This window comes from Oncorhynchus tshawytscha, linkage group LG24 (genome assembly GCF_018296145.1).
Source record: "Oncorhynchus tshawytscha isolate Ot180627B linkage group LG24, Otsh_v2.0, whole genome shotgun sequence".
Taxonomy (NCBI): domain Eukaryota; kingdom Metazoa; phylum Chordata; class Actinopteri; order Salmoniformes; family Salmonidae; genus Oncorhynchus; species Oncorhynchus tshawytscha.
The window spans coordinates 23,859,926-23,887,821 of NC_056452.1; the positions used below are offsets into that span (position 1 = coordinate 23,859,926).

The following is a 27,896-nucleotide window of genomic DNA, read 5'->3' on the forward strand; positions in this document are numbered from 1 at the left end:
ACATGAGTTTCAAAGTGGCAGGCTAGCACATTCTTCAAAATACAATTAACCTAGAAAGAGACAAATTCGGATTTTACTTGTTTATAGTAAATTAAATGAATCTTCATTACTTATTGCATTAGAGCAGGATTGCCCTTGGCTTAGCTCGGGAGTCGGATCGTGTGGTTGAAACAAAGGAAACATTTGTTAGGAAGGAAAATCACAAGGGTTATTCTTGGATCCTGGTTAAGAACATGCCACGTTGATTTCATGGCTAGAAGTCTGGGCTATAAAGAGTAGCCTTGTTAAGAAATCCTTAGTATGGTCAACAGAACCTTTCCGAAACTGCTTCAAGTGAATCCACAGGGTTAGTACTACATTGTGGACTCCAGACTTCACCTTGATGGCAGGCTTTTCAGGTCTATCAATGCCAATTATTTGACAGATTTAGGACCAGGACATTGTCCCAGACCAGAATCTGGGCCATGTTACTAGATACATCTCTCCTATCCTTTCAGCACTGCTTGGTCATTCAGATATACAGCAGCAAGTGGCTGTAATGACACACTACATTCAAGGTGAAGGCTATTGTACTCTACTATGGTATTGGGATTCATGTGAAAGGGGGAGACATGCTGAAGTGTGATAAAGTGTGATAATCCCCATGTGAGCCAGTATCAGAGACCAGTGACTAGGACAAAATACCCCCTTCCCTAAACTCAAGTAGGGGATACAGTAAAACCTTCCCCATTCGTTAAGAAAAACATTCCACTAGATAATAAATTATTCACATTTCTTAGCTGTCTTTTAAAAGCAAAAAAGAAAATAACATTCTTTGGGATTTTCCTCTTTTTTTTTTTTTTTTAAACATAATGATACAATATAATTTAAATCTAAAAAATAAAAAAAGATTGGATTTTCGCAGTGTTCGACCACCCAGCACATGTAGCGGTTTGGAGGACCTGCTAGGCAAAGTGCTTTCGGGGTGAGGTGGGTTGAGTGATCCTGGGTTCAAGTCAATGGGCACTCAATGAGTTTGATTGATTCTGGGTTTAAGGTAGAAGTTCCCCTAAACCACAGATCTAAAGTCAGGTAACCCTTTCTCCAATCCTAACAAACAGAGGGATGAGAACCATCTGACCCTGTGTCAGTGGTTAGGGCCAACTTCGGCCTCCTCCAGATTCTGGTGCCTCATCTTTCCCCGAGGGCTGATTGGTTCACAGCATGCTTTGCCACGCCCTTCTGTTAATTGTCAATCAGAAGGGAGAGTTCATCCCTAGTTTAGTCTCAAACTGTAGCTTCTGTCTCTTCTGGTAGCGAACCCTCACCCTGCAGACAGAAGGAATGGAAAGAACAACACATGAGAACCATTTCCCCCCCACATGACATCATCCTCCATCCCACAATCCTCACAGAATCCTCTATTTTCAACCCTTCTGTCTTTTCCGCAATCTTCCTCCCATCATACCCCTCCTCCTCTCACCCATTCCTTCCTTCCTCCATCTTACCGTATCTCGTGTAGTTTGACGGCCTCGTTGAGCAGCACCACCACCAGGCAGGACAGGGAGACCAACAGCCAGGCCAGCATGGGGATGTCCTTCAGGCCAAAGGTCAAAGAACCCGACCTGTCCTGCCACAGCTTGTAGTCCACCGTGGCCTGTACCATCTGACCCAACAGACTGGAGGTGGAGAGGAAGAGTGAGAGTATCAGATGATGCCAACAAAAAAAACATCTATTGCAGCTGCCCGCTTCACAGTTGTTTGAAACAATTAGGCTACACACACACACACACACACACACACACACTTACACTACAAGGACAGTGAGGCACCACCAGGTGTTGCTGAAAGGGTTCTTCTTCCACAGAGGCTGGGAGCGATGGACGTAACTTAGCGAGATGACCACTGGAAAAGAGGAAGGGAGGACACTTCAGAACACAGGACTCTCCACCAGAGAGAACAGAAGTCAGAGTCTGCGTCTGAAATGGAAACCTGTTCCCTATATAACACACTGGTTAAAAGTAGTGCACTACATAGGGAATAGGGTGCCATAGGGCTCTGGTCTAAAGTAGTGCACTATATAGGGAATAGGGTGCCATAGGGCTCTGGTCTAAAGTAGTGCACTATATAGGGAATAGGGTGCCATAGGGCTCTGGTCTAAAGTAGTGCACTATATAGGGAATATGGTGCCATTTAGGATGCATCCTGACTTAACAGATGCAGGGGTGAGAGTTCACCGAGAGCTCCTCCTACCGGTGTGCAGGGCCAGGAACCCAGCCATGACCTTCTGAGTGAGCAGCAGGCCGTTGGACAGCTCTCTGAACCAATGGGGAGCGTCCCGAGCCGAACTGACCCTGAGGATATCAGTACAGTTGATGGTGGTGTTATCGGCCAGTGTAAGGTTGTTGGTCCTCAGGCAGACCTCGTGCAGCGTGAAGCCAAAGCCTAGCAGGTAGGCACACACGGTCAGGCCAAACTTCAGCAGGAAACAACCCAGGAAGTAGGTCTGCGTCTGCAGGAAGTATATGTAGGAAAATCAAGATGTTAAAAGGAATGCCATGGTACACATCATGAGTCATGATTAAGATACACTTTATATACAAAGAAATGGAGCACACAGCCATGCAATCTCTACAGACAAAATTTGCAGTGAAATGGCCTTACTGAAGAGCTCAGTAACTTTCAATGTGGCATTGTCATAGGACGCCACTTTTCCAACAAGTCAGTTTGTCACATTTCTGGTCTGCTAGAGCTGCCTCATCAACTGTAAGCACTGTTATTGTGAAGTGGAAACTTCTAGGAGCAAGAACGGCCTCAGCCGCAAAGTGGTAAGCCACACAAGCGCACAGAATGGGACCGCCGAGTGCTGAAGTGTGTAGCGCATTAAAATCGTCCGTCCTCAGTTGCAACACTCACTACCCAGTTCCAAACTGCCTCGGGAAGCAACATCAGCACAAGAACTGTTCGTCGGGCGATTCATGAAATGGGTTTCCATGGCCGAGCAGCCGCACACAAGCCTAAGCTAACCATGCACAATGCCAAGCGTCGGCTGGAGTGGTGTAAAGCTCAGCGCCATTGGACTCAGGAGCAATGGAAATCTGGGCGAATCGGAGTTCGGCGGATGCCAGGAGAACGCTACCTGCCTCAATGCATAGTGCCAACTGTAAAGTTTGGTGGCGGAGGAATAATGATCTGGGGATGTTAATTATGTTTTTTTCCAGTGAAGGGAACTCTTAACGCTACAGCATACAATGACGATTCTTCAAACTTTGTGGCAACAATTTGGGGAAGGCCCTTTCCTGTTTCAGCATAACAATGCCCCTGTGCACAAAACAAGGTCAATACAGAAATGGTTTGTTGAGATCGGTGTGACTTGACTGACCTGCACAGAGCCCTGACCACAACCCCATAGAACACCTTTGGGATGAATTGAAACACTGCGACTGCGAGCCAGGCCTAATCACCCAACATCAGTGACCGACCTCACTAAAGCTCTTGTAGCTGAATGGAAGCAAGTCCCTTCAGTAATGTTCCAACATCTAGTGGAAAGACTTCCCAGGAGAGTGGAGGCTGTTATAGCAGCCAAGGGGGGACTAACTCCATATTAATGCCCATGATTTTGGAATGAGATGTTAGACCAGCAGGTGTCCCCATCCAATTGGTCATGTAGTGTATCAACAACAAGCATCTGACTCAGCATATTTGGAGTTGGCCAATCATGACAATCCTCCTAAAATTAGCATAGTGTAATGTCTGAAACCGGGCCGGAGTGGGTATAGTACCTTTCTGGGGATGGCATCTTGGTTCTTCCCTGTGGCTACATTCATCACAGAACTGTCTGGTGGCTTTCCTAAGAATGACACACTGCCAACAACACACAGAGACATGGTTAGTATCATGTAAGTCTACTGTTGTACTAGATAACACGAGTGTGAAATCGATATGGTTAGTAGTGGTGGTACCTGAGCAATGGACAGCTGAAGCAGGACAGCCACAGGATGTCAGTGATGTTCATGGGAGGAGGGAGCTGGGCAAGGCAGGCCAGAAACTACACCAACAATAATGTAATCCAATATTCAGGTGAAACTGTTGCATCCTCAGTTCTTTTATTATAGCTGAAATGAATTGGCTGTATAGGTGTTCTCTCACCTGGATGAGGACCAGGGTCAGCTGACACTGCAACAGGAACAGGAAACTCTTGCGGATGCTGTAGGTGGTGTGACGTGCCTGGAAAGGAACCAGACATGTAAAATAAATATACTGTATCTTTGTGTGTCTGTACATGTTTTCCTACCTTATCAGAACCAAAATGTTTCGACAAGGTAGGAAAACAAGAATCATTTGGAAAGTCTGTACTTTTTTCAGGTCCTGAATTTGTTAGTCTTAAGGGTTAAGTTTGGGGTTAAAGGTTAAGGAAAATAGGATTTTGAATGGCAATACATTTTTACTCCCCAAAAATACCTGAAATGTTATGTTATGTATAAATATATATACATATAATAATATGTATTTATATAAATATGAAATATATATAATTATAAAATATATATAAATAAATATATATAAAAATATATATAAAAATAAGAGAGAGCGAGAATGTGGTCGGAAATCCCACTTGTCACCCAACGTCCCCCACTACGCAAAAAAAAGAAAAAAAAAGTTATGAAATGTAAAAAACGCTCAGAACTCCCTCCCCAAAAATGCAGCTCCGAATTCCCTCAATTAATTTTGTTCAAAAATATCATTTAACAAACACCCCATCTACTTTTGTGAAAATGTACCATTTGGTTTTGATGTAGACTGTCGTAAGATGCTTCAAAATTTCAACATGTTGTAGGCTATTAAACAAGGATCTACCTGATGGTAGGCTCTGTGGCCACCGTGTTAAAAAACAAATAGCTATTTCTCTAATCTATTGATGATCAGACACTTCAGTTATAACTGGTTCTGTTGCGCTCACATTTTACAGTCGATAACCACCTTTAGTATTGTTCCAAACTTACTCCTTTTTTCATAAAAAAATAAAATAATTGCCTGTATAGAAATGAAAACGTCTCTGGTGTTTCAGCATGGGTTCATTCACCTTCATGCCATCAATTATACAGGCTGTGTGACCTAGCTCTTGGTTGACTCATCCACATCTCTGTGCATTAGTAATGGGGTAGGCTAAATATATACAACAGAAATCAGAGCGGGAGAGGATGACACTTTTTAAAAAACACTTTTATACTCTCCATGTTCCAGATGACTCAATTACTCATGCTCTGCTCCAGTTCCACTCACATCCTCTGGTGTGTGTGTGTGTGTTTCTCACCTGTTCTATGAGTTTGACCATGCTGACTGACTCCCCCTGGTGGAAGGTGACAGAACAGGCCAGGGTGTTGAGTTGACCAGACAGACTGAGAGGAGACAGACCCTCCACCTCCCCGTTCAGCCCTGCCCCTGTAGCGTAGCCAAACGTCTCCCACGAACACCGCGACGGGTACAAGGGGTCCAGGGCGATGCTGGGGGGAGGGAGGGTGGGGGTTAGGAAACAATAGTGTGTGATCTGTATTCCTCTCCATACTGTCATTAAGTCCAGCAGTATTATGTGGTTGTAAGTGTACTTATGGACGCACATCAAAGACTATTTATAAATTAACTAGGCAGCAGCTGCCGTGTTTGTGACGTGATCACGTGTGTACCTGAGGTCACTCTGTAGAAAGAGGCAGCTGTTGCGGAAGTTAGCAGAGCTCCCCAGGCAGCACGTCACTTCTCTGTTCTCCTGCATGATCTTGATCATCTCACACATGGCTACACACAGAGAGAGAGAGATTTAGAGCACTCACACATGCTGTAACACGCATAACTACATTGCATATCTTGTGATAAAGTACACTTCTATAGCGTGGTCAATTGATTTGTATATTAAAATATAGGAATGTCTCAGTAACAAATACTACGGTTTTTGGAAAACAGAAACGTTTGTTTCATGTAAGTGGAGATGTTCAGACTCACTCTCTGGGGTACAGTCGGTGAAGAGGGGCACCAACAGAGGCACGTTGTCAATGTTCTTCAGGTGAGGACGAACCTGGTGGATACCACGAGGTAGCTTCGCCTGGAGGGAGACAGAAGGATTAGCATGAGACAGGGGGAAAGGACAGACGAGGGAAGACCAACAGTGTATGTTCCTGTACCCGGTTGCAGTCCTCCAGGAAGCTGGGGACATCAGTGGGCTCCTCCTCTGGTAACAGCAGACCCTCTGCCTCATCTCTGGAGTCTTGATGTTCATCGTGTACGGAGTACTGGCCGGGGCTGTTGGGGGCGCCGTCACAGGGACTGTCTCTGTTTGGGGTCAGAGAGATATGACAGTTCCACCCTGTCTCCAGGCCCATCTTCTCTGCAAACACCTACCACATTCACAAAACAGACAGACAATCATCAACGTCACCGGCATCATCACATACATCTCAGCAAACACACACACACACCTTGCTGCGTAGTTCATCCTCCATAGAGAAGTAGACGAAGCGTATGCAGGCAGTGACCAGAGCGTCTATGAGCCTGACGGTGTCTAGACGAGCCTGGAACTGTGATGACACCATCCCCATGAAGATCTGACCACTCAGAGCCTGAACACAGTCGTCCTTCTCCACACCTCCTATACCCTCTATGGAGAGAGAGAGAGAGAGGAGTGAGAGAGGAGGGGGACAAGACAAAGTTACACTAAGATACAACATCTTGTGAGTGTAGCAGCATCTCCCTTCCTGCATACTCCAGTCTTCCCTCCCTCAGTCCCTCCCTCCCTCCCTCCCTCAGTCCCTCCCTCCCTCAGTCCCTCCCTCCCTCAGTCCCTCCCTCACCATCAGAGCTCCAGGAGTTCCTGCGGGAGACATGTTTGATAGGGGTGGTGGAGGGCAGTTCTACCCCAGAGAAGAGGTTGGGTCCGGGGGCTAGCTCCACACATTTCCCATTGAGCTGGTTGGACAGAGACACCTGCATGGGCTTGTAGGCAAAAGCAGAGCAGTATCCCGACAGACAGGCCCGTTGGTAGAAGTCCAGAACCTTCTTCCTGTAGGGGGGGTAGACATATTAAGGGCTAATAATAGTTGTCATGAGGCTGCTATAAGGCTGTCATAAGGCTTCACGAGGCTGTTCTGACCTGTCGGAGCCAGAGAGGGGGTAGATGTCGGTTCCGTCCCAGACGTCAGTGCAGGCCTCCAGGATGAGGTCAGCTGAGCCGTGAGACAACATCTGGACGTTATCTAGAGGTGAGAGGTCAGGGGTCACAGAGGTGCAACAAAACGTTTCCAAGAAAGAGGTCAAGGGTTAAAGAAGAGGAGGGCAAGAGATGGAGAGAGCGAGAAGCCAATCAGAGAGATGAGTGAGAGGGGAGAAATACAAAGAACAAAAGAGCTATAGAGAAAAAAATTATAATACAAATTGAGCTATTCTCACTGGAAGAGGAGTCTCTGATGAAGAGGGAGATGAGGTGGCTGATGGGAGGTTGTCTCTTGGTAAAGTTATGTTGGCGTCGAGGGACAGACTCCTTGGCCTTCTCCCCACAGGGCAGCTGGTACAGAGCTAGGTGGTTCTCCTGTTTAAACAGCTCCCTCGCCCCGGGAGTGAACCCTGAGAGAACCCCAGGAAGAGAGAGAAGGAGTCAGAGTGTATGAGTCTGGAGTTCACACAGTAAATGTATACTTTCTCTTCCTCTCCTCACCTATAAGCCTGGACAGCTCACACAGTCCCCAGGGCACGTGGACGGGCAGCACGGCCCCGTGGCTCTCCTGCAGCGCCAGGTTACTGAGGTGGTCGGAGAAGCGGCAGAGCTGCTGGGTGACGCTGGCGTTGCACAGGTTGAGCAGGATGTTGAGGCCCAGGGGCTTGAGGCTGGGCAGGTGGCACTGCCAGCCCTGCTCGTCGAACTGGATACTCACCGGGTTCTGCTGGTCCTGAGACAGACTCAACATTTCCAGGTGGTAATCACACACGTAGTCCTCCGCTTCGTTGTCATAGCAACCCGACATATCCTGTAGAGAGGGGTGATGAGAAAGAAGAGAGAGAGGGGAGAGAAATGCTGTGTAGTAAGATGACAAGAGAATTATATACAGTGTGTGTGTGTTTTACCTGTTCAGGGCCCTGATCCCCTCCATCAGTGTCGTGGCTGAAGCTGACATTAGATCCTGAGGGGTGTTTGGTGCGTGTGTGTGTCTCCCGTGCTTGCGAACAGCCAGTGTCATGTGACGTCTCGCTGGGCTCATACCCATCCATCATTGGCATACACAGCAGAGCCTCCCCCTCCAGTGTCTGATGGACAGGATGAACAGCCAGACATTACTCTTTCAATCACTGAAAAGCACTCAAGTTAAAATAAAGTAAATAAATAAGTCGTTTTTGGGGGGTATATTTTTCATAACTTTTAGGTCACTATATTCCTGAAGAAAATGTGTTTTTTCTCCATACTATTTTTATCAGTACTATTACATTTTGAATGTTTACCAGGACAGAAATGGTCCAATTCACAAACTTATAAAGAGAACATCCCTGGTCATCCCTACTGCCTCTGATCTGGAGGACTCACTAAACAGAGAACATCCCTGGTCATCCCTACTGCCTCTGATCTGGAGGACTCACTAAACAGAGAACATCCCTGGTCATCTCTACTGCCTCTGATCTGGTGGACTCACTAAACAGAGAACATCCCTGGGCATGGTGAGAGGAGGAAACTCTAAAAACAGACGTTACACACAGGGGAGTGGCCAATCACATTTAAACAAACATTTAAACGGACGTTACACACAGCGGAGTGGCCTGTTACACACAGGGGAGTGGCCTATCACATTTAAACAAACATTAAAACAGACGTTACACACAGGGGAGTGGCCAATCACATTTAAACAAACATTAAAACGGACGTTACACACAGGGGAGTGGCCAATCACATTTAAACAAACATTAAAACGGACGTTACCCACAGGGGAGTGGCCAATCACATTTAAACAAACATTAAAACGGACGTTACCCACAGGGGAGTGGCCAATCACATTTAAACAAACATTAAAACGGACGTTACCCACAGGGGAGTGGCCTATCACATTTAAACAAACATTAAAACGGACGTTACCCACAGCGGAGTGGCCAATCACATTTAAACAAACATTAAAATACTGTTAGAAGCAGTGAAGTAAATACATCCATACCGGTATATAGGAAGATACGACATACCACCCATCCACCCAGCCACACACCCACCCAGCCACCCACCCAGCCACCCAGCCACACACCCCACCCACCCACCCACCCAGCCACACACCCACCCAGCCACCCACCCAGCCAGCCAGCCAGCCAGCCACCCACACACCCAGCCACCCACACTGCCACCCACACTGCCACCCACCTCGTCCCGGTCCTCGGAGTTGACAGAGAGGTCGTCTCGCAGGTCTTCTTGACTGTCGTTGTGAGGCGGCTCCACGCGACCACTAAAGAACAGTACCGTCTCTGGACTGGGGTTAGGCCAGGATAATACACCCCGTTTATCCACACAACACAACACCTGGAGAGAGAAAGAGAGCGAGTTACACACAAATGCACACACACACACAAAAGCACAAATGCACACACACTTACAGTGACAGAGCCAAGTGTGTGTAGCAGGCTGGAAGTATAGCAGAGTGTCTGTGATTCTCCCTTCAGCACGCCCAGCAGGTGTCTCCACACACACCGCAGCATCTCCTGCACACACACACACACACACACACACACATTTAGGCTACATCGCATTTTCACCCACTAAACAAAATACATAGTTGATACATAGTTGACTCAATTTTGCGGGCAATATAATCTACAGTATAGTGGGCTACAGTGCCTTCAATAAGTATTCAAACCCCTTGTCTTATTCCACATTTTGTTGTGTTACAGCCTGAATTCAAAATGTATTTCATTGAGATTGTGTGTTACTGGCCTACACACACACAATACCCCATAATGTCAAAATGGAATTAATGTTTTAAGAATTGTTTACCAATTCATTTTAAAAATGACTCGTGTGTACAGGTCCTTCAGTCGAGCAGTGAATTTCAAACACAGATTCAACCACAAAGTCTGGGGAGGTTTTCTAATGCCTCGCAAAGAAGAGCACCTATTGGTAGATGTGTAAAAATGTTTTAATAAAAGCTGATACCCTATTGAGCATGGTGAAGTTAATTACACTTTGGGTGGTGTATCAATACACCCAGTCACTACAAAGATACAGGCGTCCTTCCTAACTCAGTTGCCGGAGAGGAAGGAAACCGCTCATGGATTTCAAAACAAGGCCAATGTTGACCTTAAAACAGTTAGAGTCTTATTGGCTGTGATAGGAGAAAATTGAGGATGGATCAACAACATTGTAGTTACTCCACAATACTAACCTAAATGACAGAGTGAAAAGAAGGAAGCCTGTACAGAATGAAAAATATTCCAAAACATGCATCCTGTTTGCAAACAAGACACTGAAGTAAAACTGCATGAAATGTAGCAATTAATACAAAGCATTATGTTTAATCCAACACATCACGGAGTACAATGCTCCATGTTACCAAACATAGTGGTGGCTGCATCATGTCATGGGTATACTTGTAATCATTAAGGATTGGTGATGAAAATAAACAGAACAGAGGACAGGCAAAATCCTAGAGGAAAACCTGGTTCAGTCTGCATTCCACCAGACACTGGGAGATGAATTCATCTTTCAGCAGGACATTAACCTGAAACACAAGGCCAAATATACACTGGGGTTGCTTACCAAGACGACGTTCAATGTTCCTGAGTGGCCGAGTTACAGTTTTGACTTAAATCAACTTGGAAATGGCTGTCTAGCAATGATCAACAACCAACTTGACAGAGCTTGAAGAATTTCAAAAAGAATCATGTGCAATTATACAGTCCAGGGGTGCAAAGCTCTTCTTAGAGACTAAACCAGAAAGACTCACAGCTGTAATCTCTTCCAAAGGTGATTCTAATATGTACTGACTCAGTGGTGTGAATAAATGTGCAAACATGTTTTCACTTTATTTCATCCATTTTGAATTCAGGCTGTAACACAACAAAATGTGGAATAAGTCAAGGGGTCTGAATACTTTCTGAAGGCCCTGTATATTATTAGTGGCAAAGTGGAAAAGAAAACACCTCTAGAAGACCTTCATCTTTCCCAAAATGGTTGAAACCTAAATGTGAGTAAACACAGTATTTGTAGACGTCATTTTAGATGTCTTCAGTCTGACTACAGTCCAGGCGATGCAATCAGGGACTATGACCCAATATTCTCAGATGCTTCCTTTCCTTAAGTCTTTTTCTTAAGAAATTATATTTCTCCCAGGTCCTTCTGACCCTTTCCAGATTCATTTTCATCAAGTAAGACTTTTGAGTAAAGGACACAAGGAAAGGAAGTCGTTTGAGAGTTGAAGTACACAGCTAGTGAGGCAGAGTTTCCCCATCATGCATTGCAAGCTAGAGGACAGAAGTGGCAGGCTCATGGGAAAGGCCGATCCAGAACCAAGCCCTATAGCAGGGAGGGGGTTAGTTCTGGACCAGGCCAAAGTGTCAGTAACGTAGAGGTGGGGGCGGTGAGTACTGGGGTTTTGTGGGGGGAGTCAAAGGGTTACGTGATTAGCTAAAGAAATGGTATGATGAAAAATTGCCCAAACTAGATGAGTCAAATTTGCCCTTCCATTAGGGATGATCGGAGAAAGACTGATTGGCTGACAGAGAGAACCAATAGAAATGCCAAAGAGACGAGATCTCATCATGCCAGCTGAAGAAAATCAATCACATTAGGGATAAACAATGCAAAACCAAATAGATGATTGGAGTCCCAAACTCGAACAACAAAAGAAGATGCGTGAGGTGGGTGTGTGTGAGCTACAGGGTTTCACAGTGGTGGGTGAAGGGGCGAGGGCGGGCAGCGTGAGGACAGGAACGAGGGGGGAGGCAGGGGTAGGACTTGGAGAAGTTATACCTGGGAGGACACCACTTCAGTGTAGCTGCTTAAAGTGTCCTCGGAGAACTTAGCAAGCTGGGGCGAGAGAAGAGGCTAGTTAAACCACACAGGAGGCATCTCTCTGTGTCTCGCATGGCGCTGGTGTATGCGTTTCTCACCAGGCCAGTAGGAGAAGCTCTGCTGGACTCAGCCAGGACGCTAGCCTCGCCATAGGTGTTGACCAGCACCCACATGACAGGAAACAGCAGAGGAAGGATGGGCAGCACTCCCATCAGCTGGAACACAACACTTATTATAATAGGAATATTTTATAGGTTTGAAGAGATTCTGTCCCCATAGGATCGCCCACCCTGCTGTAAATAGGGAGAAGGGGCACGGCCAGGAAGAGGGAGTCTCCATACCTGCAGCTGGATGAAGTTGAAGCGTCCAGGAGTGAGGCTAGGGGCGTCAAAGAAATAACGCACTGTATTCACAACCAAGAACGTCATCTATAGGAGGAGAGAGGGATAACGTGAGGGACAACAGCAAGTAGCTTTAATTAAGAAACTGTGTTTCTGTGTCTGCTTTTCTCACCAGTACAATAGGGCAGGCGAACTTGGCCATGATGGACTGAACGGTGAACCTCTCGTTATCCAGGGCTGTGATTGGTCGAGACAGAGCCAGGTCCAGACTGTTCCTGTAAAGCACAGAGGTGGATTCAGCCAGGGGTGTCAGTCATTTTAGATGACGTCATGAGACGGTTTGAGCCTCATCCTGGACAACAACAAACATGCAGTTCAGAACAGTATTAGACTTAATGTGGGTCTGGGAAACCTGCCCTGCATCTTTAAACTGCTTCAAAATGACACACTGAGACGTCACAATTTCAGGTTTCCTTTGACTCTAGATGATCATTCATGATTTGCGCAAACTTTCTCCTCGAGTTGAATTCTTGGACCAAGAATGGTTGGATATCAAACTAGCTCGAGGTGAATTATTACCTCAAACCCGTTCATCTCAAAATCAAAGTTTGTCAGACTGTTTAGCCTCAAGAGGATGCATTGCCCACCTGACGCTGTCGAGGATGGGCGTGCGGACCACCCTGAAGAGGCGGTGCTGCTGGGGGCTCTGGGGACCCCTCTTCTGGTCCCCCCGGGGGGAGGGAGGGGGAGAACGAGGTGGGAACATGTCCCCTGGCTCCAGAACTATATGATCGTCATCCTGGAGAAGGGAGATACAGGTGAGACCTCCACATAAGCAGTATCCACCTCCTCTCTCGCCTTTACCATCTAGACCCCCCTCTTTCCCTCTCACCTTCACCATCTACGCCTCCCTCCCTCTCTCTACCCCCCTCTTTCCCTCTCACTCTTCATCCCTCTCGCCGTACATTGATGCCTCTGAGAGAAGAGAATGTCTCCTGTCCTGGCCGTAGTGCTATGACGTCTCCCTCCACCAGTAGGGACACAGGCAGGTTGACCAGGTTGGAGTCGCGGTAGGTCCAGTGGAGCGACCAGGAGGGGGAGGAGGGGGTGTACAGGTCAGGGTAAAGGGAGGGAGACCACCTCATCCCCTCACCCAAATCTGCCCAGCCCGACAGGTAGCCTGGAGGCGGGAGAGAGAGGGTGGAAGGGGAAATTAAAAGATAGGATCACAAAATGAGAATGGTGGAAACTTGTCAACCTCAAATAAAAGTGTTTATTTCTTAACATTTTCCCTCCATTTAAATGTCCAACTGTCAACTCTCATCCCATCTCCTCTCCTCCTTGCGCCACCCCCCCCTTTCCCTCACCGTTGAGCTGATTGATGATGCTGTTGAGCCGGTGCACCATCTCAGTTCTCCTCAGCCTCTGCTGTCGACCAATCAGCATGAAGCTCAGCGTGAAGAGCATGAGGAGGGCTGCAGCGTTCACCAACTCTATCCCAGAACTACAGAGAGAGGAGAGATATGATAGTTTTCACAGACTGTTGGGGATTCCTGTGTTTCAACCTTATTTTATAGTGAGGTAGCTCTGATAGGAACATTTGGGTTGAAGTCCCAGTCTAAACAATACCCACACAAGTCCCAGTCTAAACAATACCCACACAAGTCCCAGTCTAAACAATACCCACACAAGTCCCAGTCCAATACCCACACAAGTCCCAGTCTAAACAATACCCACACAAGTCCCAGTCAAACAAGTCCCAGTCTAAACAATACCCACACAAGTCCCAGTCTAAACAATACCCACACAAGTCCCAGTCTAAACAATACCCACACAAGTCCCAGTCTAAACAATACCCACAATTTACAGAGGCCCAGTATAAATAACACCCACAATCAAAAAAAGTTGGTCCAATTGCCTGAATTGATACCATAACAATAAATAGAATGCCAAGTTCATAACATTAATGTGCACCACTGTTTATTCAAATGATCCTTTAAACTACTACTTCTAGTTTGATGGTTATAGTCATCAATTGTCCCATTAACGATCACCCATATTAGCAAACTTATGTCATATCAAACTTATTTCACATTTCTCTAGTATAGGTTACTTATCGTAATGAACGATATCAGCAAACGCTATCGGTATGGTCTGTGTCGATAATGTTCTGTCAATTGTCCCAGCTCCACAGTCAAACACACCTGCCGTGCGGCTGGTCGCCATAACAACAGAGAAGTCCCACCACCACCAGCAGTGTGAGGGCGGCTCCCGGCCAATGGAGACAGGAGTGGCGGTTGCCATGGTGAAGGAAGCTTTTCACCCACTGCTCCTAAAATAACATCAACAAACAAAACAGCTCATTACGCTCTACAACAAAGTGTGTGTGCGTCTGTGTGTGTGTGTATGTATGCGAGTGTGTGCGGTGCTATCTACCTGTGCAGTGGGTTGTTTGCCACGGCCTGTGGTCTGGTGCTGGTCAAGCAGGGTGGTGAGCTGGTCCCTCAGTGTTCCCAGAGCCTGACCAGTGGACAAGCCCAAGGTCCCCGCTCCCCCCTCCTCCTGAAACACACACAGACACAAAATATATAGTTAGAAATCACATTACAGTCAAGAATGATTCAAATATTTCAAAAAGGTCACAAATTCATGGACATTTATGGTACAAAAAGCACCTTGTCCACATAGCTTGGCTGCCCATGACCGCTGAAACAGAGCAGTACCTTGCTAGCTGCTTTGCCTTGGTCCTATGCACAGCTAAACTGAACTGTACAGTATAATTATCGTCACTCTAAACTGAAGCCAATAGGAATTGGTTTTAAATGAGCAGAGATTAGAGGTCGGACGATTTCAAGTTTTCATAACAATCTGTAATCGGCATTTTTGGACGCCGATTACATTGCAATCCAACAGACCACCTGTTACGCGAGTGCAGCATCAAAAGGGCCTTGTGGCTGCAATGAGCCAAGGTAAGTTGCTAGCTAGCATTAAACTTATCTTAACATAATCACTAGTTAAACTAGTAATATCAACCATGTGTAGTTAACTAGCTTGTCCTGCGTTCCATATAATCAATGCGGTGCCTGTTAATTTATCGTCGAATCACAGCCTACTTCAACTTCGCCAAACGGTTAATGATTTAACAAAAGCGCATTTGCAAAAAAAAGCACAATCGTTGCACCAATGTACCTAAACATAAACATCAATGCCTTTCTTAAAATCAATACACAAGTATATATATTTTTTAAACCTGCATATTTAGTTATAATAAATTCCTATGAGCAGGCAATATTAACTAGGGAAATTGTGTCACTTCTCTCGTGTTCTGTGCAACAGAGTCAGGGTATATGCAGCAGTTTGGGCCGCCTGGCTCGTTGCGAACTGTGTGAAGACCATTTCTTCCCGAACAAAGACCGTAATTAATTTGCCAGAATTTTACCTTATTATGACATAACTTTGAAGGTTGTGCAATGGAACAGCAATATTTCGGGTTGACACCCATTCGATAACATACTTAACGGTTCCGTATTTCACTGAAAGAAAACTTTTTGATTTTGAAATTATCGTTTCCGGATTTGACCAAGTTAATGACCTAAGGCTCGTATTTCTGTGTGTTATTATATTATAATTAAGTCTATGATTTGATATGATAGTCGTTATCGGCTTTTTTGGGTCCTCCAATAATCGGTATCGGCGTTGAAAAATCATAATCGGTCGACCTCTAGCAGAGATTGTTATGCTATAAATGTAATCATTCCTCTACACTGAACAAAAATATAAAAACACAAATGTTGGTTCCATGTTCATGAGCTGAAATAAAAGATACCAGAAATTCTCCATACGCACAAAAAGCTTATTTCTCTCAAATGTTGTGCAAAAATGTGTTGACATCCCTGTTATTGAGCATTTCTCCTTTGCCAAGAAAACTCCATCCACCTGACAAGTGCGGCATATCAAGAAGTTGATTAAACAGAATGATAATTACACAGGTGCACCTTGTGCTGGGGACACAAGGTCACTCTAAAAGATGCAGTTTTATCACACAACGCCACAGATGTCTCAAGTTGAGGGAGCATGCAATTTGCATGCTGACTGCAGGAATGCCCACCAGAGCTGTTGCAAGATCATTTCTCTACCATAATCCTCAAACGTCATTTTAGAGAATTTGGCAGTATGTCCAACCGGCCTCACAACCGCAGACCACGTGTCCAGCGTTGTGTGGGCGAGCAGTTTTCTGATGTCAACATTGTGAACAGAGTGCCCCATGGTGGCAGTGGGGTTATGGTATGGGAAGGCATAAGCTACAGACAACAAACACAATTGCATTTTTATCGATGGCAATTTAAATGCACAGAGATACCGTGACGAGATCCTGAGGTCCATTGTCGTGCCATTCATCCACCGCCATCACCTCATGTTTCAGCATGATAATGCACAGACCCATGTCGCAAGGATCTGTACACAATTCCTGAAATATGAAAATGTCCCAGTTCTTCCATGGCCTGCATACTTAGACGTCACCCACTGAGCATGTTTGGGATGCTCTGGATCGATGGGTACAACAGCATGTTCCAAATACCGCCAATATCCAGCAACTTCGCACAGCCATTGAAGAGGAGTGGGACAACATTTCACAGGCCACAATCAACATCTCCTATGCAGTGTGTCGCACTGCATGAGGCAAAATGGTGGTCACACCAGATATGGACAGGTTTTCCTTGTTTTGAAGGTATCTGTGACCACCTGTTTGACCAGTCATGTGAAATCCATAGATTGGGGCCTAATGAATGCATTTAAATGGACTGATTTCCTTAGATGAACAGTAACATCTTTGAAATTGTTGCATTTATATATTTTTGTTCAGTATAGTTATGCGCAACAGAAGTGAAGCTTGCTGTAGAGGAACAGTCATACCTAATGTCAGTGGGTTAGGGTTACAATGGAAGTGAAGCTAGCTGCAGAGGAACAGTCATATCTAAATGTCAGTGGGTTAGGGTTACAATGGAAGGGAAGCCAGCTGCAGAGGAACAGCCATATCTAAATGTCAGTGGGTTCAGGTTACAATGGAAGGGAAGCCAGCTGCAGAGGAACAGTCATACCTAATGTCAGTGGGAACCCAATCTTTTCCCACACTCTACAGACACCTAATTTCAGCTCAGCTTTGTTTTCAAGCTCCACATCCCACACAGCTATAAATAAAACGGACAATTCTCCAGAGTCAAGAAGCAGAAAATCCTCTAGACATGGACACACACAAAACACACCCGGACGTCAGAGCCTGGGTGACACCGCTTCAGCATCCTAATGCCTGGCTAGCCGGTCTCATCTCTCTCTGCCCTACACTGAATCTTGGTCTAGCTCAGCCACAGCCCAGTGCCAGCTGGACGAGCTCAGACTGAATGTGCCTCTGCAATGTCTGTCTAGATGATACAGGAGAGTGTAAGAGTGGAGGCATATGAAAGCTGAAAGAAAGAGTGCATGGGTGGAAAGGAGAAGAGAAACTGTATTGAGGGTTGTGCTTTGCAGTGTTTCCGCAGCAGTTGTTTAGTGTGGTGGTGCGCCACGACAAATTTACAGTCCACTTTTCCTCTGCAAACAAAACAAGTAATGAAAATAAAACCTACTCTACTCTTGATGTTATCAGAATGATCCATTTACCTAGTCGGCTTGTGCGTTTTATGCCAGATAAATATTCCTTGAGGAACAAGTTACGAGTGCTATAGGGAGGGAAACATGAAATTCTGACAAGTAGTCAATGCATAACAATTCTCGCAATTGCAGGGAAAACAGAAATTAATGGCCTTTGTTAAAAAGAGGACCCCAGCTTTCCAGTCCTACGTTCCTACTTTTAAACTCCTAAATATGAGCAAACTGCAACATTTTAAACCAAGAGTTTTTAGCAGTGGCATGGTTAATTAAGCAAGTTACCACTGCTATTCCCTGTGAGTGCATAGGGGAAAGTGGGGCTAAATCATGGGTAAATTGTAGGGTAACTTGGGGTAAAATGCCACCCGCCCTCAAAACACTTTCAGTTGAGCAAGAATAGTGGTCGCCAGTGAAAGTGTTGGGGGAAAAACTGCCATGAAGTGGTTTCTGTGAGAAGTATAGACAGGGGGCGTATTACCCCGGGTGGTGGAGTGGCCCCAAGTTACCCAAACAAGACAGGCCTACATTATATTCAGTGTTTATGCAAGTTTTTGGGGACTTAAAATTCATCAATAGGATGCTAACTAGTTAAAATATCACATTTGGGATCTAGCTAATGATTAGTGCATTCGGGAAGGAGTCAGACCTTTACTTTCTCAACATTTTGTTACATTACAGCCTTATTCTAAAAATTGATTTGGTTTTTTCCCCCCTCCTTAATCTACCCAAAATACCCCATAATGTCAAAGCAAAAACAGGTTTTTAAAAATGTTTGCAAATTTATGAAAAAATATGGGGAAAAAATATCACATTTACACAAGTATTCAGACCCTTCACACAGTACTTTGTCGAAGCACCTTTGAAAGAGCTTACAGCCTCGAATCTTCTTGGGTATGACACTACAAAGCTTGGAACACCTATATTTGGGGAGTTTCTCCCATTCTTCTTTGCAGATCCTCTCAAGCTCAGATCCTCTTCTCCCTTGATTGCTCAGTTTGGCTGGGCGTCCAGCTGTAGGAAGAGTCAAGGGTGGATCCAAATTTCTTCCATTTAAGAATGGAGGCCCAATGCGTTCTTGGGGACCATCAATGCGGCAAAAACATGTTTGAGACCGAAAGGAGCAAGTGTGACACTCACGTGTCCAAAATCAGTACTCTAAGCGCTCAAGTGGACTCTGCAATGCAGCAGAATACCACCCTTAGGTACTTCTGGAGGAAGTCCAGCGTGACCACCAATCCAAGCAACCGGAGCCCTGTACTCACAGGACTAAAGACGATAGATTTCAGTCTTCTCCTCTTGGCTTCCTCTTCTCCTCTCGGCACTGAGTAATATGGCGCCTCTTCGCCAACAACAAGAAGGCTTGGCTTCTCCTCTTGGCCTTTCGGCCCCAATCTCTCCACAGGATGAAGCCAACCCTCTTCGCCCGCTTGGCGCGGAATACCTTGACAAACTCATCAAGAATTTCCCCACCTTTGACCCCGTTCCAGGTCAGCCAAACGATACTGAGACATTCCTAGCTGACATGGAGGACGCGTTGGAGGGCCAAACAATACGGGTTCTGACAGGGTTTGCCTGTTGAAGCGAACATCGAACAGACACGTGACAAGGTTCATTCGTCTACAACAGCAACACGTGCTAAATGTCTACGCTAAACTTGCCACAGCTCTGAATTTAGAATTCAGTGGTTCTGTGACTCGCAAACACAATAGCTCACTGGCTAACACCGTCAAACAAGCTCAGAACAAACACCCACAGGCGTACTATCATAGGCTTCGTTCAGCTTACTTTGGCCTACTCACTGAAACAGGCATGGAAGACTTGTTACCTTTAAAAAAAAAAAAAAATCCTGTCAAACATGTATCCTACCTTCATTACCTACTTGGGCCCTGCAGCCCACGTTGGCTTGCCTATCTTACAACTCAGAGCTTGCAAGCACAGCTTGAGGCATCAAAAGTTCACAACGCTAAGAGCCCTGATCACTCGGTTTTGAAGTTTGACCAGGAGCACTCACTCCAGTTAGAGGGAGCAGTATCAGGTATTGGAGCGTTGAGAGATGACGCACAACAACAGTTTCTACCATGAAACCATGATTCCAATAACCACAGCGGTCAAAATAACTGTGAAGTACGTCGCCATCAACATGACTACCGCTACAATCGACCTGTTCACTACGTTCCTGCACCCAACCCACACAAAGGGTCAGAGCACAAGGGTAACAAAGGGTTGAAGGATGATCAAAACGTAGACCAATGTTCTCCAGAAGTTCCACTACGTAAGAACTAAAGCGAGAAATATTTGAGAAAAGGGTAAAAGATAAGTCACAAATACCGGACACCAGGTCCGCAGGAATTAACATCCATAGCAAGGACGTTAAAGTTTTAATTTCTCCCGCTCTCATTCGAGACCCTATCCAGGGCTCGCTTGATCAAGAAACAAGCCCCCGGGCTTTGTCTATAGATTCTGATACAAAGGTTGCAAAGAAAAAGGTCAAACACTTCGTTAAAGCCAAGCCCACTCAAAATCGGAAAAGTCAATCTGCTTCCACCTTGAACAGAAATGGCACATCACGTCGTTGCGAACGACCACTCCACTTTGTGGGGAATATGTCCACTAAACACAAATCGAAACGCCCATACCTGGAAACAGTCCTGGAGGACTGCTTAAACTTGTCATGCGCTAATTGAGTCGGGTGCGACAATATCACTCATCTCTCAAACATTGTTTGATGATCTTAAAAGGGCTTTGAAGCCAACTAAACGTTGGTTAAAAGTGGAACGATGCGATACTACACTTCGAGGGGTCACTCAGACTACCTCGCCTCTCACATTGAGAGTCATGCTGAAACTACACTTCCAGGACGTATCACTCGTTCACCCTGTCTATGTTACCAGCCTCGAAACTGTAACCCTGCTACTTGGAGCAGACTTGATGGATCGGTTACTCCCATTGATGGATTGGAAAACCAATCAGGTATGGTCACAGGCCACAATGCCTTCTCCACCGACCCACACTGTCTACCCCTAACGCTAGCTGCAACGCAGTCATTCACGAGGGGTATGTCAAAAGCACCCATTGGGAAAAAGACATTTAGAAACCTCTTGGGGCAGAATCCGATCCAAGGTGATATTACGATATCTCGACACATTCCATCAGCCAACCTGATTGACCATTCTTTTCATGATTTCGAGCCAGCCGTCTCTGTGAATACGCAACTTCCCTCCTCCTTGCAGTCGTGCAATACGGTAGTTGAGATGAACTTCTCTTGCCCTTCGGACACTTCCGCAAGCACTACGGCCGTCTCAGCAAGAAAAACATTGATGCGCAGAGTATACTCTGATTCCGATGATACACCTGTCACCCCTTACAATGTCACTAATGGCGTCAGTCCAGCAATTGACCTGATGACTCCCACTGGTGAAACACATTGCGAGATCACAGACCGATATCCTCATCTCAGTTCGCAGGTACTGAAGAGGTTGCCACACACGGACGCGGTGGTGACTGACATGCCTCTACAGCCACTGAGCATTTTGAAGCACAAACACCAGGATATTTGGTTGAAAGTTTACAGCCATTCTCATAACAACGTGGCCGCTGACAACTCGTACATAATAGGGTCCAACCTTTTCGTTTGCGCCTCAGACACCAACACCACCCGCTGGTGGGGGTTCCCAAGACACAAATGGGGGAGGAATAGTAGCCCAGACCCATGATGAGCCTCATCGAGGCCGGTGGGGGGGTCGAGACTAAGGACAACACCGTCGAGACTAAGGACAACACTCCCCTATGAGAACAGTGAGGAGCGAGGCCGCCTTAGAACATAAATGAAATCTAGAAATGAAATCCCTTTGAGCACCAGTACCAATACCAGCGACAGTCAGTCCAGCTACAATCAGTAAGAAGGTTAGAGACCTAACCAATCAAATTACCCTTGACAATAGCAACATAGGAGTCACTCAAAGTGCCACACATGGAAGGGAATCTCCAGTGCACTCTTCAAATGGTTAACAGACACGTCACTAATAGAATCCTCCATTCAGGACGATCATGAACCACGATCACACCACGTACGACTGGTCCAATACTTAAAGAGTACTTCCTTCATGAGGTTAGCTTCTATGTGGATAACATAGCTATGAAAGAGACTTCATACCTATCGCTACTACAAGTGGAAGACACAGTGACTTGTAGTAAAAACTACTACAGACTCCCTCGACACCAATTCTGATTGACCTCCAGGCATTGACCTAAAAATTACCTGACTACATCAGACTCATTCTGAACAAGTTGTAATCTGCCAGGATACTTGGTTTTCTTCCCTTGACATGCGTGCTTGTGTAAGCATAAACACACATGCACAACAGAACATCCAATTAGGATTTATGCTAGGATCACTTAAGGGTCCAAGCAAAATACCAGCCTTAGTAAATAAAGTTGAACATTTACTTCTAGGCCTTTGACTCTACAGCACTCACCAGTTTTCTTCCCAGAAGTCCATAGGTCATCCCTGTAGACTGCCCAAAACTAGTGCCTTCCAGCTGAAAACTTATCATATAGTTATCAACTTAGGATAGTGCCTAAGCAACACACCAAGTAGGAAAACCCTAGATATGGCATTAGAGACAATGTCATGATAGTCATTTTGCCAGAACATTGGACGTATATAGAATACAGTCCAATTAGATAATTTTTGTGTGAGAACTATATTTTGTATATCTTTTGTTTATGCTTCCATTCCTTTTCGGTTCAGTTCCTTTGACACTTAGGAAGTGATAGAGCCATAAACAAAGTCCCCATACAACCATCACTTAGTGCCACAGCGCCGCTCATTGGGGAATGAATGTAATTCCATATATTTCATGAGTGTGTGTGCGTTGTTAACATCTGCCTAAGTTACTGCCCAGATCTTCCAGTCTGGACGACGACCAGATGACGGGTCCGGAACGGCGACTCCAAACCCGGACACCCACGGCCCATCCTTGTGGCGGCATGCCCCGCTGTCAGGGAGCCTACCAAGGTAAACCACCAGAGGGGGGGACCGCAACGGCGATCACCAACCAGGACATCCCCTGGCCCTTCCTGGGGTACTTTGCAGCTTCCAGGGAACCTACCAAGGTACATCACTAGAAGGGACCGCAACGGCGATCACCAACCGGACATCAACTGCCATCCTTGTGGTGGACTGCTGCGCTTTCAGAGAAGCCTACCAAGTTTAACCACCAGAGGGGACTGCAACGATGATCTACAAACAGGACATCACGTGTTCATGGTTTTATGTTGATTTGTAACTTGCAGGACAAACAAGCAAGATCCAAACCACCAGGGGGGTGTATGTCATGACGTTGTCCTTTTGGGTATAGCAAGCCCATCCTCCTCTCCCTGCCTCCCCCTTTGCCTCCTTCAACTAGGCTGCTGTGGTCAGAGGTCGTAAATTCCTGAGAAGACCTCATGGACACAGTTATAGAGAGTAGTTTTTCATGGAGACAAAGGAAATCCTTCCACCTCACAGAACTTGAGGTACGAACAAATTTCATGTTCCGGAGAAAGTGTAAAAGATCGGTGAAGAATACAGCTACGAACTGGTCCGTTTGTCACAACTTGGGAAGCTCATGGGAGACGGTGTGGCCACATTACCATAACACTGTTTATATAAAGAGCCCCAGATATAAGGTTTACATCTAATTGTTGTATAAGATGAATGAGTGAGTATGACACTGTTTACACAATTTTACAATGTGATTTTGGACTGTTTAATGAAGGAAAACTCAAAAAGGGAATTGGATTTGAACTAAATCAGAGGACTGCCCCTGAGCCCAGTTAGGGTCAGACATCCTGGGACAGCCCTTTCCTGCCATTTGGAATAAAAACCCAACTTTGAGAAATGATCACCAGACCAAGCTTACCTCAATTACGAGATGGCTAAAGGTGTATGCCATTACAGAATCTTTTTGAACCATACCACGTGGTTAAACTCTTAGACTATCGATACCGACAGAATAAGAACAAGTCTTTGATTTTGATTACTAGTCTGCAGCTAGAAATTCGGCATCATTGAACGCGAAGAACGACAACCACCGAAACATCCATTCTATAACGAATGTCATTCTGAACAATCCCCTCTAACCACAACCGAGAGAGAGGGAGAGACGGACAATTCTACAAAAGAAATGAACTTTTCACCAGCGATCAAGACGACACACTGAGCGTAAATATATATATATATTGATTGCAATTGTTCCAGACTGAGTGAGCGTTCATGTGTAAGGATTAGCATTTCAATTGTTATAGTTATCACTTTGTAGTGACTTCTTAGTCGACCCCCACTTCCCCTTTTGTCTAACAAGCCGCCCTGCCGGTTCAGCCCACTAGGGCACATTCTCCTATCATTTCATGTAACCTCATTTACCTTGTTTGTTTGTTTGTTTATGCATTTCTGTGAATTACTTAGTAATAAATAAATGATTTAAGACAATTGATGTATGGATGACTCCTAGTGAAGACTGGGTTCGTGCAGATAACCAACCATTTACGACGTTTGGAATGAGACTAACGTGAGGTAAAATAAATCATTAATTAATTAATTCAAAGACTAATTGATCAGATAAAATATCTGAAAAGTTATTTTAGGAAATGATAACTTTGTAATCGGAATATTTTTCCTTGGTGCCACGACTTCCTAGTTAATTAGTTAAGTGATTAATTAGTTGATCGCGCAGTAACTAATTACAGAGAATCTTTGATAAAAACTATAAGTCTTCAGTTAATGATAGTAAAGACACGACAATAGCTAGCCATTTCACTTCGGTTACACCAGCCTCATCTCGGGAGTTGATATGCTTGAAGTCCTAAACAGCGCAATGCTTGACGCACAACAAAGAGATGCTGGCAAAACACCCGAAAGTGCTGTTTGAATGAATGTTTACGCGCCTGCTTCTGAATACCACTGCTCAGTCAGATACTTTGATACTTGTATGCTTATCCAGATTATATGCAACGCAGGACACGCTAGATAATATCTAGTAATATAATCAACCATGTGTAGTTAACTAGTGATTATGATTGATTGTTTTTTTATAAGATAAGTTTAATGCTAGCTAGCAACTTACCTTGGCTTACTGCATTCGCGTAACAGGCAGTCTCCTTGTGGAGTGCAACGAGAGAGAGACAGGTCATTATTGCGTTGGACTAGTTAACTGTAAGGTTGCAAGATTGGATCTCCCGAGCTGACAAGGTGAAAATCTGTTGTTCTGCCCCTGAACGAGGCAGTTACCCCACCGTTCCTAGGCCGTCATTGAAAATAAGAATGTGTTCTTAACTGACTTGCCTAGAAAATACTGATTTCCGATTGTTATGAAAACTTGAAATCGGCCCAAATTAATCGGCCATTCCGATTAATCGGTCGACCTCTACTGTCTGCACTTGGGCTCTGTGTGTGTGGATGGCTCGATGGATGGTGTCTGTGGTGCCAGGCGAGTTTTCAATATAGCCTGCCTGCGGGTCATGGATCTGATTGTGGATCTGGGGGTCATTTTGGAGAAGTCCTGGAGACAGGCTTTCTTTGGAGGAGTGGACTGTGGATGTTGTTCAATGGGAAAGTTTTTATTAAAAATAAATCTTAGGTTCCATGTTGTCACAGTTGCTTCTTGTTGACGAGGCATCAGCTAACGTTAGCTTCCTCTGCTTCTTGTTGACGAGGCATCAGCTAACGTTAGCTTCCTCTGCTTCTTGTTGACGAGGCATCAGCTAACGTTAGCTTCCTCCGTTTCTGAATTCATTTGTGGCCTTTTTTTCTAGCTGGCAAAATATGTGAGCTAGATTGTTTGTGTATTACCATATGTTGATAACATACCCAAGTTTGTCACTGGTATTGGCTAGTAAATATCCTAAATCTAGCCAGCTAGACAGTTATAGCCGCAAGCTAAAACTAGGGAAAGAGGGAACAGAGAATTTACTTTGTTTCATCTGCAGCTGGCTTGATAAAGTCATTTTACAGACTATAATTGCTCAATATGTTGTGAATATCGTAGGAAAATCCTCACAGCTTAGTGGGCATCAGCTCATCATGTACAGTAGGTTCACCGTGTGAATCTTCTTGTGTTCGGTTTTCATATGCAGGGAAAATAAATTGTACAATTGTAAAGTAAAAAGTTAGAACCCATGTATATTCATAGTCGAGGGAAGTAATGGTGCCGAGGGTGCTGCAGAACCCCCTGACAAATCACAATTCAATTCATATCATTTGAACTGATATACTCTAGGCCTTTATTACTCCTGTATGAGCGGAGAAAAATACTCCACAGCAGAGTGGGGTGACAGAAAAGGAGGAGGCTGAGAAGGAGAGCGGATGGTGTGGTTGCTGACACTTGTCAACCTTCAGCTCACTGCTTTAAAAGTACAGGCTCATGATAACGAGCTGACAGTCCAGTTCCTCTTTTGAGACCCCAGACCAAAAACGGTTTCAATGTCTGTCATGAATAGCCTACATTTATTGGCCAACTTAAAAAAAAAACCTTGGAAGAGCGGTCTGCGGGGATCAGTCAGCGCACACACACCAAGGAATCTCTGTTTCACAAACAGCCCACTTCAGGGAGCCAGCTGACATCGCTGGGCGCTAGGAAACTCACCTGCTTCTTATCCTGTAGCTCCATGGCAACCAGCGCAGCCTCTCACCATGCTCCGAGTCTCACACACACACCAGACGAGCATAGGCAGCGCCTTCACCCTCCGAATGTCCCCTCGATCCCCAACTTCGGCTGTCCCCTCGATCCCAAACTTCGGCTGGAGGACAATGTCACCCACTGGCCCCGCTATGTCAGCCTGCTCTGCCAGACTGAGGGGATGACCACGCACACCCACATGGACTCACTGCAGGGTACGCTGGGAGATGTAGTTTTTGAGGAGGCTAGTTACTGTAGTCACGAATGGCTGGGTAGATCTGTGTGGGGAAGAGATCAGTAAAAGGGAAAGATAAATGATTACGGTATTGGTATATAGCAGTGATTTCATACCCTAGCTATAGGTCCGTGGGAAAGAGGTAGAGACGGATGTCTTTCTGACAGTTTCAGCTGAACAGGTACAGGAACCAAACCCAACGTGTATGATCCATTTACTTAACATGTATACATGGTGTAAGAATGCGGTCCAATAAGCAACTGGTGCAAACTACTCTGCACAAAGACGTCATGAACTTATATAGCCAGCCCATTCACAACAAGAGCCTACGTCAGAAGCAGAACTATTCGTTGCTGACAGATGTACAATAGATTTAACGTACTCACTTTCTGCGTATGCTTATCCTTGGATTTCCTTGCACTGATTTGACCTGTACTTACAGTGTCTTCTATGGGAGAGAGAGAGGCGATGAACGACAGCCCACATGTCATGATGCTTTTATAGTGACTTCCGGTTTTAGTGTGCATACGGAGCTTATGGTTTCACATGCCTTCTAGATAACTGGGAGTCAATGGTAGTGTCTGCAGATTCTGCCATGGAAAAACAAGAATGCAATGCACCTAGCTAAAACTTCCCACTATCAATGCTGTGTGAAAAAAACACGTGTTAATGTTGCCAGCTAAAGCACTGTTTCCGATTCATCGCCAGCTAGCTAATGCGAGCTAAGCTAGCTAGCGTTGCCATTTGCAACGTCAAGGTTCGTTTTCTTATCGATGTCCAGAGACGCCTGCGATAACTGGCAATCTCGCGCTAAGCAATTTACAGAGCGAATGACACCACTGTCAATGCGCCAAATATATCTGTCATACTCACGTTCAGGTTGCAACGAGGTCTGTCTCTCGTCACAACGTTTAAACCTCAATTTGATCTCGAAAAGCCCGTGTACAGTCCACTAGTGAAACGCCATGTTCGTGAAGGAGTGGCATTTCTTGTTGGAAGCGGTGAAGTACGGTTGT

General features: G+C 45.3%; 1 protein-coding gene across 3 annotated transcripts; it reads right to left on the reverse strand.

The window, feature by feature from the left end:
* Positions 1-65: 65 nt before the first annotated feature.
* LOC112223378 (transmembrane protein 94) lies at positions 66-27,896 on the reverse strand. 3 transcript variants are annotated; one of them, XM_024386370.2, is made up of 31 exons: positions 27,754-27,896; positions 27,267-27,328; positions 26,613-26,923; positions 14,779-14,904; positions 14,547-14,674; positions 13,710-13,846; positions 13,308-13,522; positions 12,990-13,141; positions 12,515-12,617; positions 12,343-12,429; positions 12,100-12,216; positions 11,960-12,016; positions 9,589-9,693; positions 9,359-9,514; positions 8,089-8,268; positions 7,682-7,991; positions 7,417-7,590; positions 7,121-7,223; positions 6,822-7,030; positions 6,450-6,628; positions 6,156-6,368; positions 5,977-6,076; positions 5,664-5,772; positions 5,294-5,483; positions 4,129-4,206; positions 3,942-4,027; positions 3,762-3,843; positions 2,233-2,491; positions 1,791-1,884; positions 1,488-1,658; positions 66-1,308 (listed from the first exon to the last, which is right to left on the reverse strand). In XM_024386370.2, the coding sequence occupies exons 3-31, from the start codon at positions 26,634-26,636 to the stop codon at positions 1,236-1,238; spliced, it is 4,017 nt and encodes a 1,338-aa protein (XP_024242138.1). In that variant the 5' UTR covers positions 26,637-26,923; positions 27,267-27,328; positions 27,754-27,896; the 3' UTR covers positions 66-1,235. The 3 variants fall into 3 exon arrangements, with proteins under 3 accessions (XP_024242138.1, XP_024242140.1, XP_024242139.1); XM_024386372.2 differs by lacking the exon at positions 11,960-12,016; XM_024386371.2 differs by lacking the exon at positions 27,267-27,328 and having other exon boundaries at positions 27,754-27,879.

Bases quoted from the DNA above. Each gene is read 5' to 3' on its own strand.
- LOC112223378 (XM_024386370.2), bottom strand. From the start codon at position 26,636: ATGGAGCTACAGGATAAGAAGCAG. The intron at 7,591-7,681 runs GTGAGGAGAGGA...GGGTTCTCTCAG, and splicing joins TGAGCTGTCCAGGCTTATAG to GGTTCACTCCCGGGGCGAGG. The intron at 7,031-7,120 runs GTCAGAACAGCC...CCCCCCCTACAG, and splicing joins CCCCTCTCTGGCTCCGACAG to GAAGAAGGTTCTGGACTTCT.